This window comes from Anneissia japonica, unplaced genomic scaffold (genome assembly GCF_011630105.1).
Source record: "Anneissia japonica isolate Jap-2015-1 unplaced genomic scaffold, ASM1163010v1 scaffold585_len4108843_cov191, whole genome shotgun sequence".
Taxonomy (NCBI): Eukaryota; Metazoa; Echinodermata; class Crinoidea; order Comatulida; family Comatulidae; genus Anneissia; species Anneissia japonica.
Genome location: NW_022716829.1, coordinates 3,270,130 through 3,286,915, shown reverse-complemented (window position 1 = coordinate 3,286,915; position 16,786 = coordinate 3,270,130). Strand labels below are relative to the sequence as shown.

The following is a 16,786-nucleotide window of genomic DNA, read 5'->3' as shown; positions in this document are numbered from 1 at the left end:
ACACACATTATTTAATTGTATTAGACGATAACACGATATCATTGATTAAACGATCTAACTAGGCCTACCCTTGCATCGCAGTAATACTGAACTAGGCCTAGCTTAGCTTAGGCCTCATGTTTTTGTGGAAAGCTAGATAGTCGTTATGTACCCGACAGTCGGCTGCCTTTATATTTTCGCCTGTTTTCAGTTTGCATTCAAAGGGTACATTGCTGCACAGCCAACTGTCGGGGATATAGTACCTTCATATGACTACTCATACGTATACAACAGAAAAAAACGTTGCATGGACTAAGTGAAAAATGGAGATCTAAATGAAGAAACGATGTATTTCAGCAAGTATTAAAACATTTTAGTTTTATTTTAGGCCTTCTTCAAAATACCTATGCCTACAGCAGATGATTTTTTTGCCGTAAAACCAAAATAGTTTCATCCATGCCAACATTCCGGTCAGTTAGCGTGAGCCCTGACTGAACTCTGCAGAAACTTCACATCGATCTTCGCATCGCGATGTAAAACAAAATGTCGGAAAGCTTTTCTTTGACGCATGCGCATTTGCATAAATGTCTACACACACACATACACACACTACACACAATAAAAAACATAGGAAATAGCAAGAGTGATTACAATAGTTCCTATTGCATTACATGCATAGGAACTAATAAAAAGTTGGTGTACCAAATTACAGTGCTCATAAAAATATATTTAATTTGTTTACTTTTTCAGGCTGTATATCAACATACCTGTGACCGTGATAGATTTAACCCCATCGTGTGCAAAATATCATCCAAGTCCTTTTCAAGGAGGTATCCACAGTGACTCTGATCAAAGTAAACACAGGCTAACAAAAGGTCAGGATTCACTGTTTCCATTTTAACTTTGTCTTTGTCTTTTTCCTTCTCCTTCTCCCGTCGACGAGAGGGTGAGCGACTCCTATCCTCTTTCTTGTCATCTTTCTTTTCATCTAAATATTTATTGACGTAAACATGAAAATTGTAGTTAAATCAAGAAGTCAGTGCATTAGAAAAAGATTACATGATGGGATTCATTTGAAAAATGTTATGGTTGCTATACACCATTTTATCGTGTCTATTTTGAAATAGCACCATCAAGGTCTTTAAGCCATAGAGTTATAATGAAAATACTAGAGCGCTATTCTCCAACGCAAAGCTGAGTGTACACTCGACAAGATGGCTGGCGTAGATCCAGCCAATCAAAATACATCTAAGCAATTTAACATTAAAGTTTTGAGTACAACTAAGTTGTATGTTTAAAACTCGAGCCATCTTGTTGAGAGGTAAAGGTAGTCGAAACTGTGCTGGTCCGGAGTGCCCATCCCTCTTTCGTAAGCGCTGGGGGCCAGAGGGGATCGCCACTCCTCTTTACAGCGAGTGTGTTTACATTGCCAGCATTATGCTGGTACCCATTCATACTCCTGGGTAGAGAGAGACAAACGCAGATAAAGTATCTTGCCAAAGAACACAAGCGATCTGCACAGCGAGAGTTTCGAACCCTGACTAAGAGGTTGAGAGTTGAGTCTCAACCACCGTGTTAAACACTTCCACATTATGAGAACACATACACTACTCTTATCTTTTTATCTGTTTTGTAAAAAGCTATGATATCACTGATAAGAGCGCTCTATAAATGACTGCATTATCATTATTATTATGACTCGGCATTGCTTCATTAGCCTAGTTAGCACTCCAGTTGTTAATAGCTCTATGGCTGCATATCTGCAGTACACACATTCTTTTGCTAATTACTGTACGTAAATAACTTTTTACAATGCAAGACTTGTTTTTAATATCAACATTTCTTTCTCTTTCCATTTTGAAACATTTTTGCTCATTAGTAATTTAGTATTATAGTACAGATAAACAGGTAAATAGGCCTAGCCTAGGCTTCGAGAAAAATCATAGGCCTCTGGAGTTGAAACACATTTAAGGAAGTGCTGCATGCGTTAGTGCTACTACAAGAGCTACCCCCAAAGCGATCAAGGAAGAGTCATGTTGCCTAAGGTGTGGTTGCCAGCAATAACGTACCCATATTAGAAGCGAAAGCGGTTTGGCGCAACAGGAGTGGTTTGGTTTCCCAACATCAAGGTTGAGGTTTCAATTCCTCGATGTACATTTCGCTTGTGTCTATGAGTAAGGCACTTTATCTGCATTGCTTCTCTCCACCCAGGAGTATAAATGGGTAACTGGTGGGGTTGCTGCTCCTGCGCTGATTACCAGCGCTTTATAACCTCAAGGAGGAGGCGCATTATAAATGCCTATACCAGTACCAGTATTACCACACATCTCAATGAGTACACAGCACACAAACAGTATTTTGCCTTACCTCTATCTGACCTTTCACCTTTTTCATCATCATCAGATTTTCTGTCATCCATTTCATCTCCATCATCCTTATCGTCGTCATTTATCTGCAAAAAAAGTATTATGGTGGTCAACAAGAATAACAATACATTATTTTATCTTACTAATTACTTTTCATTATACACTGTGCCCCTAAATTTATTATCTTCATTCTGGGAATCACGCCTAATGATTGCTCAAAAACTTTACAAAAAAATAAATTATAGCTAACAACTGTGTACCACAGCCATAAAAATTATATATTGTAGAAACTCACCTTTTCTTTTTCCGAGTCTTTTTTTTCACCTTCTGGTTCAGAAACACGACGTCGTTTTCCACTAGGTTCATCTTTACCGTCATCTTTATCCTTTTGTTCAGAACGAAAATTTTAGGTCAATAGTTATATCCCTATCCCAAACCATGCACTAATTTTGGTCCGCATAACTCTTTTTGCCGTTTGTGTGTAAAAGGTAAAAGAAAAAGGTGTTATGTATCGTGCACCGCAAATAATATTCTATGCCAAGCTTAGAAATTTTTACACCTAAGCACTACGACACTGGCCTCAGCAAGTGGAAAGACAGGGTAGACGCTCGCCAAATCATCGTTTGTTGACATGAAATTTGAAAAACCAATACATGACACGAAGAATGTCACTTCAAATTCAATATTTTGCCCAAATGAAAATGAAAAGGACTTCCTTGAATCAATAAACCCTGATAAACTGAATATTTAATATGAATATTTGAGACTTCGTTATTCAAAATGGATGTAGAAGTCCTTCTAACTAAATGAAATCACAACGCAAAAAGTTACTATTTTTCCAAAAGCTCAATGTAAGTTTTGCTTTTTTTTGGACAAATTAATGTCTATCAGGGAAGGTGACAGACAAATTTGTCAAACACATTCAAATATTTTTTTTCTATATTTTTATTTATTTTCAAAATAAGGAATCCCGTATTCAGAGAAACATCAAAGCATATATTTATTCATTATACTGTACAGTACTACTACAGTTCTATGCAGGGATACTGCAGCAACAATCCACATACACACTGCTAATGTACATGCAGCTAACGTGTTCAAAATTACTATAGCAACCAATGACTGCTAAAACAGCAGTTTTAGCAGTCAGTTTAGCAGATAATATACAGCATTATGAAATCATCATGCACATATTTGGGCAAATCACAGATATGTGCCATATAACCTTGATACTCAGTGTGGACAAACTTTTAGTTTCCTTGGTTAATATAAGGATCGATTTGAAGGGTTAGTTCAAAACAACATCAAAATATCAAAAGACAACATGACAACTTGTTAGCATATGGAAAAAGGCTTAGGAATTTGAACTAGAGTCTTCTTGCAAAAGTCTTCAAAATTATGTTTACAAATTGACAAGAAAAAGTACTGAAGGTTGCAATCTTTGATGAACCAAAGGATTACCATGCTCTTCAGTAAGATACTTTGAAAGGTTTACCTTATCATCTTTTTTTTCTTTCTTTTTCTCTTCTTTCTTTTCAGGTGCTTGGAGGAGAGCTTTGTATATTTGGAAAGCAAAATCCCTCTGCAGCATCTCGTTAAAAAGCTCAGCAACTAGAGAAACCTTTATAAAAAAAAAAAAAATTAATTTACTAAAATAAATCAATCAAAATGGAAATAAACCAAAACTAAATTGATCAAAATTAAATCAGTCTAAATAAAAGCAATCTAATGCGCCATGAACTCCCTTCACATATTTATTTATTTATCGCAAATTCGACATTATACAAGAGGAAACCATGGGATGATGGCCCAACATAAAAGTGGGTACCTCTTGACATACTAGAATCACAGGGATATTGGGCCTCCAGTTCAGCTTCCCCTTTGAACTTCATGTCAAATTTCATGGAGAGAGTGTAAAAATTCCTAGTAATTACTGCCTCCGTTCACAAAGGATGTCGGCTCTGAAGTGTAAAGTACCTGCATGTGGAGCCAAATTTAGGAAAATTATAATAAATATTAACACATCAAATGCACACATTACAGCATTTATATAGCACTATTTCATGGAGATCAGAGCACTCAAAGCATGGACGATATATCTATTTCAGAGACTTTCTTCTCCCCTAAGGGTTTCTTCGTGTCTTGAGTCCAGGGTTGCATGGACCAGTACACCAGGGTAACCCCCTACTCATCTTGAAAGATGTTCTGGGTTCTTTATAGTGCACAGGAACCAACTGTACACTGGGCCTACCGGTTATAGTCCTTATCCAAGAAAAAAACCTCCAGAACCACAGACGAGTGTACCATTCGAACCAGCGCCGATATTATGGCTGTAGATTGTGGCACCCCTGCCATAACCACTCGGCCATTCGACTCGCCAAATTAGGCGTTACCAGTAATTGTTTAGTACTTACTTCAAAGGAGGCTTCCTTGTTGTTCTCTAGAGAGTAATCTAATAGAACACTTAGAGACATCAAAGTACATTCAAATTTGCCGGCCTTCGCAGTGCTTGAAGGATGCACGACAATTGATGGCGTCTCAGGCAACACATATCGTTTCTCACGAGTTTGCCGTTCCTTCTCTTCTCGTTTTTTCTTCTCTTCATCCTATACAGTTTCAAAAACACAACATAAAATGTAATATTTTAAGACATACAGACTAATAAAAAGTGAAAAAAACCAAAAAAATATAAACCAAAACACTGAAATTTCATCACCGGACAATCCTTAAATTGAATACAGCTACTTTAAAAAAGTCTAGGAAATAATATAAGAACGGCAATATATAAGCTTCTGTTAATAGATACAATTAGTGACTAGACACTAGTAGTGGTCACAACAAATTTGAAGGAAAGAATGAAGTATTCACCACAACAGTATTATTGGTATCAACTTCCTCTTCTTCTTCTTTTGTTCCTTCATCTTCTTTCTCTTTTTCCTCCGCAGCCTCTTCCTCTTCTTTGTCTTTAATCTCTTCAGCTTGTTGTTCTAAATCTGCCTCTCCTTTTAGTGTTTTCGTAAGACGAGCTATAAGCTGCGACTTCAAACCTTTCGGGTTTAATGTACGACACTCAAGTTCACGACGTAGCTCATTAACCTGAAATTATTAGTAGTAAAAACAAATTTGGTGGATAAACTTATTTTAAATGCCCAATGTTCAAATCCTGTATATATGGCATTTCACTTGATTAAAAATAATTCGACCCATCTCAACCAATGTTATATCCTGGGTGGTGGAAGGAGCATAGAGCGATATCTTGGGTGGGGGAACGAGCATACAACATACAGACACACACAACACTAGAAAATGTGTATCCCCCACCCCAAAAAAATTGGTGAGCAATAAAATTACAGTTGTTGAAATCACCAATTGCCTTACTTTTCCATTCAGTTTTCCCTCACTTTTCCATTGACCCTCCCTCATCAGCACTTCCATGTCAATATTATGATTATGAAGAGATTAAATTTACAAAGCATCCATTTCATTGTATAACTTGTGTATTTGCAGTTTGATGGCAGTTAATTTTGTTTTACTGTTCTTGGAATCATTTCATTTGCATCCTGATAATTATAATAAAAGTGCATTTTTAAGAGTGATGTTTTTCCCTACCTGACGTGTTATCGTACCAAATACTCAGTACCGCCCCAAATACTAGTGAAACAAATTCGCTAGTATTTGGGGATATACCGAGTATTCGGTATGATAACATGTCAGGTAGGGAAAAACATTACTCCTATGATATTTTCCTGACACAAACTCACATCCTAATAAAAAGTAGATTTTATGTATGAAAGATGATTTATTGGAGATGCATGGCAACCTCAACACCAAAGAGATGTCAGACAAGGCTGCAAGTAAAGCCTGGTTTCCATAAAATCACTACACGCAATTGCCAATTCCTTTGGCAATGCTGATTGGTCAGTTGGATCAAGTAGCGTTCCCAATTGCATCCGGGACAGCTACGCAGTGCAATGACAATTTAAAAGCTGTTAGCGACTTCACAAAATGTAGTAATGAATATTAAGAATTAATTTTTATTATGATTTAATGGTACATAAATAATAGAAAAGGAGTTAACATTCATACACACCTTCATGTTTTTAGGATCCAGCTGGCTATGGTGTGTTGGCATCTTAACATTGTCTTCCTCAGCAGTCTCCTCCTACATGAGAATCAAAATAACATGTTAAAATTATTACAGCACAGGTGTAATAAAGGGTGCTTTTTATGTTTTTGTAAAATCTACTCCCCATGGACCACCTGTTTCTGGATAAGATGGGAGACAGATGTCCTGTTTCAACTGTCCTGATTTAAATTAGAGTTGTTTAATAAACTTCCTCTTAATAAAAGTGTTGTTATTTTTTAAATTTTTATAATGTTAAAGATGAAGCGAGTGAATTCTGTAAAACATAATCTGCTACATGTCAATCTACTCCACCAGTATAAATTATAAGTATAGTGTATAGATTTAAGATTGATGTCCAAGGGCTGATATTTCATTTTACAGGAGACAGCTTTTGGTTATTAACAATAAGCACAACCTGCAAAGCAACGGAACCAAAATTAAAGCCAGTTCTTTTCTACTACATATGGGCAAAGGAGCCGAAAAATCAATCAGGATCCAAGATGGCTGGCTCAAATAATTTGTCTGTAGGCAAAAATGACAAAAGTGTGTATCTTTGGTTACATCTCAGAAGTTGTGGCGCCTACTCTTTTGTTTTGTAGTTTCACAGCAGGAGTCCAGAGTATTGTGTTCACACCCCCGATAAACACATACAAACATACATACAGTTTCCTAAATATCAAAGTGAGATCATTATGTTGTTGTTCTATGAAAGTGGTTAGTGTTGATTTCTACTATAAGACAGGCATCAACGGGTCCAATGTATTAACACAGATAATATATGTTATCTCCCTTCACATGCTAATGTTAATGAAGATAAGAAATGTCCAGATGTTTTAAAATGTGGAATATTGTCAAACAACTTCCTCACATTCTGCCTTCTCTTTATGCTACTGAGACTAAAAAGAAAAAGAAGACGGTTATACGTTGCTAATGGCAACAAAAAAGTAAACAAACGGAAATAGTTGTCAGTGCCTGGGTGTCGTCCTGTACTGGGTCCGGCGGTGTGTCAGCAATTTTGCTCTCAAACTGTTGCTTATATGCCTCAGCCATGCTTTCCCATTCCTCCCTGGTTGGAACCACCTGCCAGATATCCGGCAGGTAAATAACGGTGGTTTCCACGTGTGCTGGGATCACCTTGCCTTTGTGGGTCTCCTCCGCACGCTGGTACCGGATTTCCAGGAAACGGAACCTGCCATGGAGAGTGGTTAAGGATGAAGCCATAAAGAGCTAACCACTAACAAGCCAAGACCCTATACTAGTATAGGGCCTGGTTTTAATGCTTTTTTTTTGTTTGATTTCTTTATTACTATTGCTTTACACATTACACAAACATAACAAAACTGATGTCTTGTGTTCTGTTTAACAAACTGGTACATCAGCATTTATCAAACATGGTATTTGTGTAAAAATGTGATGACATAAACAGAGTTACAATTACAATAAATTAATACATGAAAAATTGGATTACACTTTAATTAATCTTGTGGAAAATTTTTAAGTTCATGAATTCTAGATGTAAAATAATGACCATCAATATTAAATAAGACCTAATAAGTATTTGTATTCAGTTGCTCATCTTTAACAACCACATAGACAGAAAATAAACACAAGGGAAGGAATTATTATACTTTGTTGAGGGGCAACTTATTGAGAGGAAATTTCAATCAATCTTAGTAAACCAGATTGGGCATTGAAAATTGTATCTAAAAATGTATTTAATATCCTCAGAAATATTTGGGGAATGCAATGTGAATAGAAGTTATACTCACCCTATTCTAGATCTGAAAAAAATTCTATTTAAACTAAATTTAGGCCAGGCCCAGCCAAGATATCAAGGACTACTTTAACAGATTTGGGGTAAGCTTTGACAAATTATACTACAGTAAATACCTGTCCAGACAACCACATTATATTTATCAAAAACATGTGACATGCCTAAATATGGTCATGATGACATCACATCATCACCATATATAGGTACATCATGACCATATATGGGCATACAACAGTTTTTTTGTATCAAATACAATTGATAGTCTGGACACAACCAAAAGGTAGTTATCAGTCTTCATTTCATGCACAAGAATACATTCCATATTAAATATATGCTACTTAATAAAATATATAAGATTATATGCAAGATATAATAAATTATAATCTTACCATTGGGTACACCCACTTAGATCAATACCAGTGAGTGCTTTGGTGGTACGAATAGCGGTCCTGATAAGCACCCTGGGGTCACTTTCAGGATTCTCACCGTCAAGTGACGGTGACCATGGACCCCCGATGGCCATCACTTCATTCTTGCCTTTCTGCCCCACTAGAAAGTTGATGAGGCGTGTCGGATGTTGAAAGCTATCGCGGATGTCTGGTGGATCATCAGCACGTCCGCAACAGCGTTCGTAAAAATCTTCCAATGACACAGAGGCCATTAGCATAACCTGAAATTTAAAAGCGAACAGTAATACATTGGGTTGGGTGGGAAGGTCTTGTTCAAAGTTCAAATCCTGCAGAGCAGCTACACATTGTAAAAAGAATCATTTTGAGAATTAGGCAAGATATATCATCAGGCACTGGACATGCTTGTTAGTGAAATAGGTGGAAGATTGTGATCATATTTAACGGATATTGTTTTGGGTTTTATAAATAAAGATTATTATTATTACATTACATTACAAAGAAACTGCAAAGAACTTTAAAAAAGACAGAGCAGCAACAAAGCAATATATAATATATATATATTATCTATATATATATATATTCTTTATTTTGTCATTATTGTTGTTATTATTATTATTATTATTATTGTTATTATTATTATTATTATTGTTATTGCTATTATTGTTATTATTATTATTATTATTTTTATTATTATTATTATTATTATTTGTTTTAACTAGTGGTCATGTTTAAAAGTTTGTTTTACAAACTTATTTTGACCTCCTACCTCACACTTCTTTTTTCTCTCTCTGCTTTTGTTTAGAAAATGTAATGTTAATTGTAATATGTATCATTAATTAATTTATATTTTATATGTGTGTGATAAAAACAATAAAAACAAACAAAGAAGGCAAAAGCAGAGGATGAGTAATATTACCTTTGCTTGATATGAATGACTAGAATCCGATGGTTCAAGTTGACTTTCAATTTTTTTCAATGGATCAACTTCCTTGTGCATAACATGGAAAAAACAAGGATTATCAAGAGAGATGGATTTATCAATCGGGAATGCATCCAGCCAGTTCAGCTTGGCTTCGTAGAAATCGCTTGGGGTGTACATATTGCTGTAGCGCCCTCTCAGTTGTAAAACATTGGCCATTGACCTACAAAAGTAAAATAGAGATTTGATAACTGAATACATCAACTCTTTAAAATAAACTAAAAATGTCATATAAATTTTTTTTCAATTTCCCAGTTGATAATGAAAACTGTTTTAAAGTAATTTTATATGTTAGCATTGTTAGCGTATTCACCATCGTAAACATTTAAAAATAAAAATAATTATAATTTATGTCAAAAAATTAATAGTTTTCTCATAATTAAGTTAATATTAAGCATTTATTAATCCAATTACTGAACTGAAAAATTCCATAACTGATGCAAACTTACGTATTGATTACATGACGTGCTATCTGTACGATATATCTGGGTGTTGCCCTGCGAGTTCTTCTGGGAGATCTACGTGGAGATCTTGAACGGCGTGGTGAACGAGACCGCTTTCTTACAGGAGATCTTTCCCTGCGTGGTCTGTCTCTTGCACGATCCCGGTGTTCATCTCTTCGTTCATCACGTCGAAATGATGTATCTCGTCTACGAGAGTTTTGGCTACTTAGACGACTAGAATTCGACATCATAACTTGAGGAGCTAAACACAAAAAAATTACCCAATTGGTTTATATAAATCAATAATTAACCTAATCTTACAGTCGGCAACCCATGGTTCATTACCCATGTTTAGGTCGCAAAGTTTTTTAAAAGGTCGTTAGGTTGTATCTGGATTTGTGGAAAAATATAATTGTTTGAATAAAATGTTAAAAACATAAAACAAATCAGATGATATATTTCTGTGAAAATAAATAATTGTATTTTTATGAACCAAATAAATTTAATCAATCATCATAGAGTTTGGTGTTTTGTAGAAGCATGATTACGTATTTACAAGGTCAACATAATCTCCAACGAAATAATGTTGCTGCGACATTCCTGTATGTTAACGTAACGAATTGTTATTTTACTTTGAAAATTGTTCAATCGATTACTACCAGTCAAGTTCTATGCTAGAAACATAGAAACATTATTATTGCATACTGTAAAATTAATAAATAAACAATGTATCTGCATAACTACCTCCAATTTGAGTTGAGAGGAGAGATGGGATATTAGATGGGTTGAGTTGACTGCTTCCACCAAGCCCGAGACCACGAAGACTTCCACCACTCATCGCTGGACCCTATAAAATAAAAATCTAATTTTTTTTATATCTTAATTATATGAGGCTTGCTAAATGCTGAGTAATTAGCATAAGAAAGTTGCAGTATGGTATACTTTAGTACAGAGAAGCTGTAATACTTTTTTTACTCATAACTTTGGCAATAGAAAGTTGATTTCATTAAATGACCCATCATTGTAAAGCTAGAGAGCTTTAGAGGTGGTTTGGCGTAGTGGAAATAGTTTGGTTTAACAACCTCGAGATCAGGGTTTCAATCCTTCGCTGTATATTTCACATGTGTCCTTGAGTAAGGCACCTTATCTACATTGCTTCAGTCTACCTAGTTGTATTAATGGGTACCAGCAAATTGCTGGGAGTAACCTGAGGTGGGCCAGCATCCCACCCAGGGGAAGCATCACACTCTTATCCGCTTCACACTACTGGGGATAAGCCCTGTGGCTTGACAATATGAATATATTAAAATTGACTTTTTAATATATTCATATACTCTAGTGTGCAGAATATGAATATATTAAAAAGTCAATTTTCTTGTTTTGGTCTCTGACGCTGGTTTTAACATGGCAAGCCCCATATAGCAAATGGAAGCAATATTTGTTCTAGTTATGTTGTGAATTAAATAAAACTAGGTCTTGATAATCAAGTGTCTCAGCCCACAATGTCTCTGTCTGTTCACTGTGGCTTGCATTCTACTGACCTGGCTTGGTAAAACCTGTATTCGTGTTGCATTCCATTTAAACGGCATATTTGCATTAAACGATGCCTCCACTAAAACACGATCGTTAACTTTCGGCATAGTACCTTTTACACAGCTAGAACAGAAGGGAAAATCAAAATTAAAAACATTTGGAAAAATTGGCTGTAATTATTATGGATTGTATTTTAATTAATTAGATTACATTATCTACATTTGTATATGATGCTTCTATGCAATATATTGCCAGAATGCATTTAAACTTTGACCCACCTTATTTGAAAAAACACATCCTCATCGACGAAGCCAAAGGTATCGTGTAGCTTTGTAACGGTACCGGTGAAAACCCGCTGTTTAGGCTGAGTTGGCTGACCTACCCTCTGAGTAGGGTAACTAACTGTCAACTGGCCACCGCTGCCTGCAACGCCATGTCCCATGGACTGCAAAGCAACACACACAAGCATGTCAATTCTAAAATCAACAATGATTCTTGACTAATGTTATTCAATCTAATGTAAAAATATAACTTTATTAGGACACATCCCCATCACTGTAGTCGCATCCAGATGCTCAACAGGTATTGATGAGTAACTGAATGGAACTAGAAATAGCTCAGAAGTAGAATAATATGTCAATGAGAAATGAAATAACATTGTACAGGTGGTTAGAGAAAACATCACCAGTCCCACAGCTGGTACTTGAATATTTTTGTCAGACAAGTTGGGATGTAGTTATGGTGGGTGGGCAACCCAGCCTCTGATGTTCTCCCCTCTTATTTATCTACAGCTGGACACAGCGATCGTTCCGTGGCAAAACAACGTAACTTGAAATTTTCACTTTTGGAGAAAAATAGAGTTAAAATTTTCATGTTCGTAACTTCGTAAGAAATTGTCGTAGCCTTTTCAAGTTTTGCAGGATTGTATATCTATAGACATTGTGATTATATTTAAAATTTTAATTACAACCATTTGTTTATTGCAAGGTTATTAGCGATAATTACAGATACGTTGTTTTGCCACCGAAACATGTCAGGCTCGGTATTGTTGTAAGTACGACATATTTTGGGATTTATCACGTTTGGGGTAATCATATGCATTACCTAGCCTGTTCATACAACACCAATAACCATTTGATTTGCCTTGCCAAACTCCATCAGCTCAAGAACATTTTTGAATAAAGTTGGTTTTGCAGCGTAATCTTGTAGTTACGTTGTTTTGCCACGGAAAATCACTAAATTTTAAGTTTTGTGCTTAAAGATAGGTGGTGCTATTTCCAAAACAACTCATTATTAAGAAATGAAAGTTTCACAGGTAAATCAGATGTGTTTAATATAGGTACTCCCAAATGATATCTCAAAATCGACAAAAATGTCAGTCACGTCGTCCCCCTCTTCGGGACGGCCGTGAGGCTAGGTCTAATGGGGCAATAATTTTGAAGCTGTGATATCACTAATTATAGGCAGGACTGAATAATTGATATCAATAAATTTTACAAGTTATAGTTACCTGTAGCGAGCTTTGTTGTGCAGCCATGACCTGTTGCTGCTGGAGTTGATAAGCAGCATTTGCTTGAAGGCTGGCTGCATTCTGTCCTCCCAAAGACTGTAAGCCTGGCACATATCCACCCGGTCCAGGCCCAAGCAAAGCTGACTGTGTTTGAGTCTGTAAACTGGCTTGGGCTATGAATAAATAACAAAAGAAGGTATTAATCAAACCAATTTAACAGTTGCTACATATCTTGTTGTTCACGAAAAACCTGATAATTATGCAGAGGTCAAAGCTCATTTTAGATCATGATATTAAATACAATTTATACTTATTTATTTAATGCTATTTCCATGTTTTGTTTACAGAAATACTGTATAAAAATTTAATTAAAATATGTATCTCAAATTTCTTTAAACTAAAATACACAATTTTAATAGTTCACCACATTACAGATAGTGGTACAGTATTTTGATTTAGCATCACAAATTCCTTCACACTTAAAAATCATCCCAATTTCGAAAAAATATTACTGGTAAATTCTTCCACAAAAAGCCAGCTAAACGTGTGCAACGTGAATGGCTTCAAAAAAACAATACATATAATCACAGCCTAGGCCTGGACTGGGATGATGTACAACTATTGAAAGAAGGCCAGCCTGGGCTACCTAGGCTATAAGTGCTTTTTTATTCTACCAACACACAATTTTTACTGGTTGGTTATTTTTACTGGTAAAATTGACGGGTAAAACAGCTTCGGGAGAACAGGCTTCGGGAGAACATTGCATCATACAGTTGAGGAATTAACTTACCTAAGCCACTCTGGCCAGCAGCTGCCATGGCAGCCCAAGGTGGATCTTTCCTTGAACCAGCTCCAAACTGTGCCATCTCACCAACTTGTTCATACACCTGAGGTCATATCAAATTATAATACATATATTAGTACTTTATACTGTATACTGTACTGTTATTAATACTAATTACATATATTTGTACATAAGTCATATAAAGAGTTAGGTTAAGCCATAGGCTACATGTATGGCCTAACTTGTTGGCCTGGGGTGGTGGTCACTGGCCTGGATGGACCAGACTGTAATAGTACAGCCTGCACAGGGGAATATACATCCTCCGCACAAAAATTAGGCCTAGAAATCTGTCCACACTGCCACAATGTCCAGTACAGTATTTTTTTTTTTTTTTGTGCAGGGAATATCTCAAAAAAGTATATCCTTCAATTGACTTCAAATGTAGTTTCGCATTAATTCAATGGAAAGAACACATCGATGTGAGGATGATGTGAGTAAATCTACTGATTAAATTTTTTTTCAGATTTACTGTACTGTATGAACGTTGGCCTACAGTATCTTGAATGTGTTACAATATGCACCGCGTGTACAGCCTATATGCAATGTCTCCTCTCTGCATGTGTTCTGGGATGACACATCACTCGTATTGCAGTCAGTATTTGTGACTTGAACTTTGACCTGATATTTATAATACACGGAAATCTGTCTATTTTCAAAAAAATCAGTTCACACAGAAGGAGTTAAGAAACAAAGTTTAAAAACTTTCTACTTACAATGATGATACCGTGTATGTGTATCTGTGTACTGGTATAAATTTCATAATTAATAATCAGTGACCGGTCGGTCAAAGTAAGGGGTATTTTTAGGGTCAATGGTCCTGCAACCATGTTCAGGACCTCATCATACCTTCATTAATGACATTATTGCTCTGATTACCTTGCAAACTTTTTATATGTAGTAGCATAAGCATATTCATCACATGTTTCCTGTTGACTTCCTTCTTTAATTAAAGAATAAGATACACCCCTCTGAAAAAGCGAAAATCTATTTTCGCACAATGCTTTGGGATATTTTGTGGGGCACATAACACTCTATCTAAGGCTACCCAAATTTCGATGGTATTTGTAGCAATTTTTAACTTTTTATCTTGGTTATTTCCGGAGGAATTTTCTCTTAGGCATAGAGGAGGTGCACCAGCCACTGACAGTGGCACTAGGCCTAGATCTTATTATTATGGTTTCAACCACATCACTAAGTGAACAAACGCATAAAGGGAATGCACAATGGACAGGAAGACACAGCGAAAGGAGCGGAGCCACAACCGGCTACCCAGCCAAGCCAACCAAACAAGCCAAGCAAGGCGTAGGCCTAGCTAGCCTAGACGTAGAGCTTCAAACGTGTCCTAAAGAACCATACCCTCCTATATTTATAACGTAAAAGCATTTTAAAGTTTAAAGATAAAGTTGCAATTAAAAAAATATTAAAAGATTGATAATTCCTTACCTAAACTAATATAAACTTAGATGGTTACAACAGAAATCGGTCCATTCAGATTATTTTCGCCGGGGTTGGAGTTCAATAGAGGTGGCGCTGTTTCGATCACAAATATAAATGAAGATGGCTCCTAGACCCAGAATTGGTTACAGTCATGAATAATACCTCCATACAGTACACTCCATGCAGCGACCTCAATACTGTAACAAAAAACTTACAAAAATAAAAACTTTAAATATGTTGATGCTAAGAGCACAAACACAAGCTGTTGGTGGATTTTAGGTTTAATGATGTAGCCATCTCTTTTTGTTGCAATATTTTTTAATGTTGATTTTCTTCTGTTTTGTATAGTAAATTACTTATCTTTTATAAAACAGTTTATTTTGAATTTTTCTATTTTTGTTAGTTTAATTATCTTCTCGTTAATTTTTTGATTAATTTGTTATTTAAATTATTTTTCTGTATAATGTGTCAATTTTATTTTTTCCCTTTTTTTTTCTTGCTTTAATATTTTCCTTAAAACATTATTTTATATAATTTTTATACTTTAGGCCAGATAGGCTTTTTCTGATTCTTATTATTTTTATTATTATTATTATTATTATTATTATTATTATTATTATTATTATTATTATTATTATTATTAATAATTGTTTTCCTGCTTTTAATTAATTAATTTGTTTATTTTAAAGATCTAGTTTAATTTTTATACTTATGTTCTAATTGTATGTACTGAGGGTCCCAATTGATCAGCTTAGACTGAATGGACCACCCTCACAAAATATTGTTGAAATAAATAAAATAAAATGATGGATTATGACAATAAATAACTTCGTTTCAAAGGCTGATGTAATTAATTTTCAACTGTCAAATAGCATCATTATAATATGCCTAAAAGTGCTATATAAGTCTGTACCCATTTTTTTTTCTAGCAACAAGAGGTTATACGCTGCAGTCACTTTACAAGAAGATGTCCTTAAAGACTAGGGACCATTCTTGACTTAATTTTACTTACTGGTGCTTAATTAAAAATAGAAAAACGATTTTTACTTAAAATATATTTTTCACCAATTTCATAGCATGCAATTTTGTTTTCCATTTAAGCATGTAGGCTAGGCCTATTGTCTTTAACTAATGGTTAAACGGGCAAATCTGATAAATTTAAATAAAGATTTTTTTTTAACTTAAAATCAAAAAGGTCCCAGATGTCTGTGAATAAGATTATTTCGTTGAGCAGCATACTTACTTATTATTTTATATATCATAGAATTGTATTTTCATTTGTAGGCCTATACATTATTTAAGCAAAATGGCCACAAAAGATTGCCAATAGTCGCCTGTATTTGGAAGTGGAAGCTTATATTTATTGTTGTTGCTATATGCCTATA

The 16,786-nt window shown here is 35.3% G+C and overlaps 1 protein-coding gene across 2 annotated transcripts in view; it reads right to left on the bottom strand.

The window, feature by feature from the left end:
• The window catches only part of LOC117109884 (cell division cycle and apoptosis regulator protein 1-like), a 21,049-nt gene extending 5,506 nt beyond the window's left edge, over positions 1-15,543 (bottom strand). Inside the window, exons 1-17 of one of the 2 annotated variants that reach the window (XM_033252340.1) lie at positions 15,408-15,543; positions 13,911-14,007; positions 13,121-13,293; positions 11,889-12,055; positions 11,619-11,733; positions 10,822-10,924; positions 10,084-10,339; positions 9,572-9,797; positions 8,635-8,915; positions 7,426-7,660; positions 6,436-6,507; positions 5,214-5,441; positions 4,760-4,951; positions 3,841-3,966; positions 2,641-2,730; positions 2,347-2,431; positions 747-967 (exon numbers count right to left, since the gene is read on the bottom strand). In XM_033252340.1, the coding sequence (XP_033108231.1) occupies positions 747-967; positions 2,347-2,431; positions 2,641-2,730; positions 3,841-3,966; positions 4,760-4,951; positions 5,214-5,441; positions 6,436-6,507; positions 7,426-7,660; positions 8,635-8,915; positions 9,572-9,797; positions 10,084-10,339; positions 10,822-10,924; positions 11,619-11,733; positions 11,889-12,055; positions 13,121-13,293; positions 13,911-13,986 (2,646 nt within the window). In that variant the 5' untranslated portion in view covers positions 13,987-14,007; positions 15,408-15,543. The remainder of the gene's footprint in view (positions 1-746; positions 968-2,346; positions 2,432-2,640; positions 2,731-3,840; positions 3,967-4,759; positions 4,952-5,213; positions 5,442-6,435; positions 6,508-7,425; positions 7,661-8,634; positions 8,916-9,571; positions 9,798-10,083; positions 10,340-10,821; positions 10,925-11,618; positions 11,734-11,888; positions 12,056-13,120; positions 13,294-13,910; positions 14,008-15,407) is intronic. The other variant, XM_033252342.1, reaches the window with a different exon arrangement.
• Between the last annotated feature and the right edge of the window lie 1,243 nt (positions 15,544-16,786).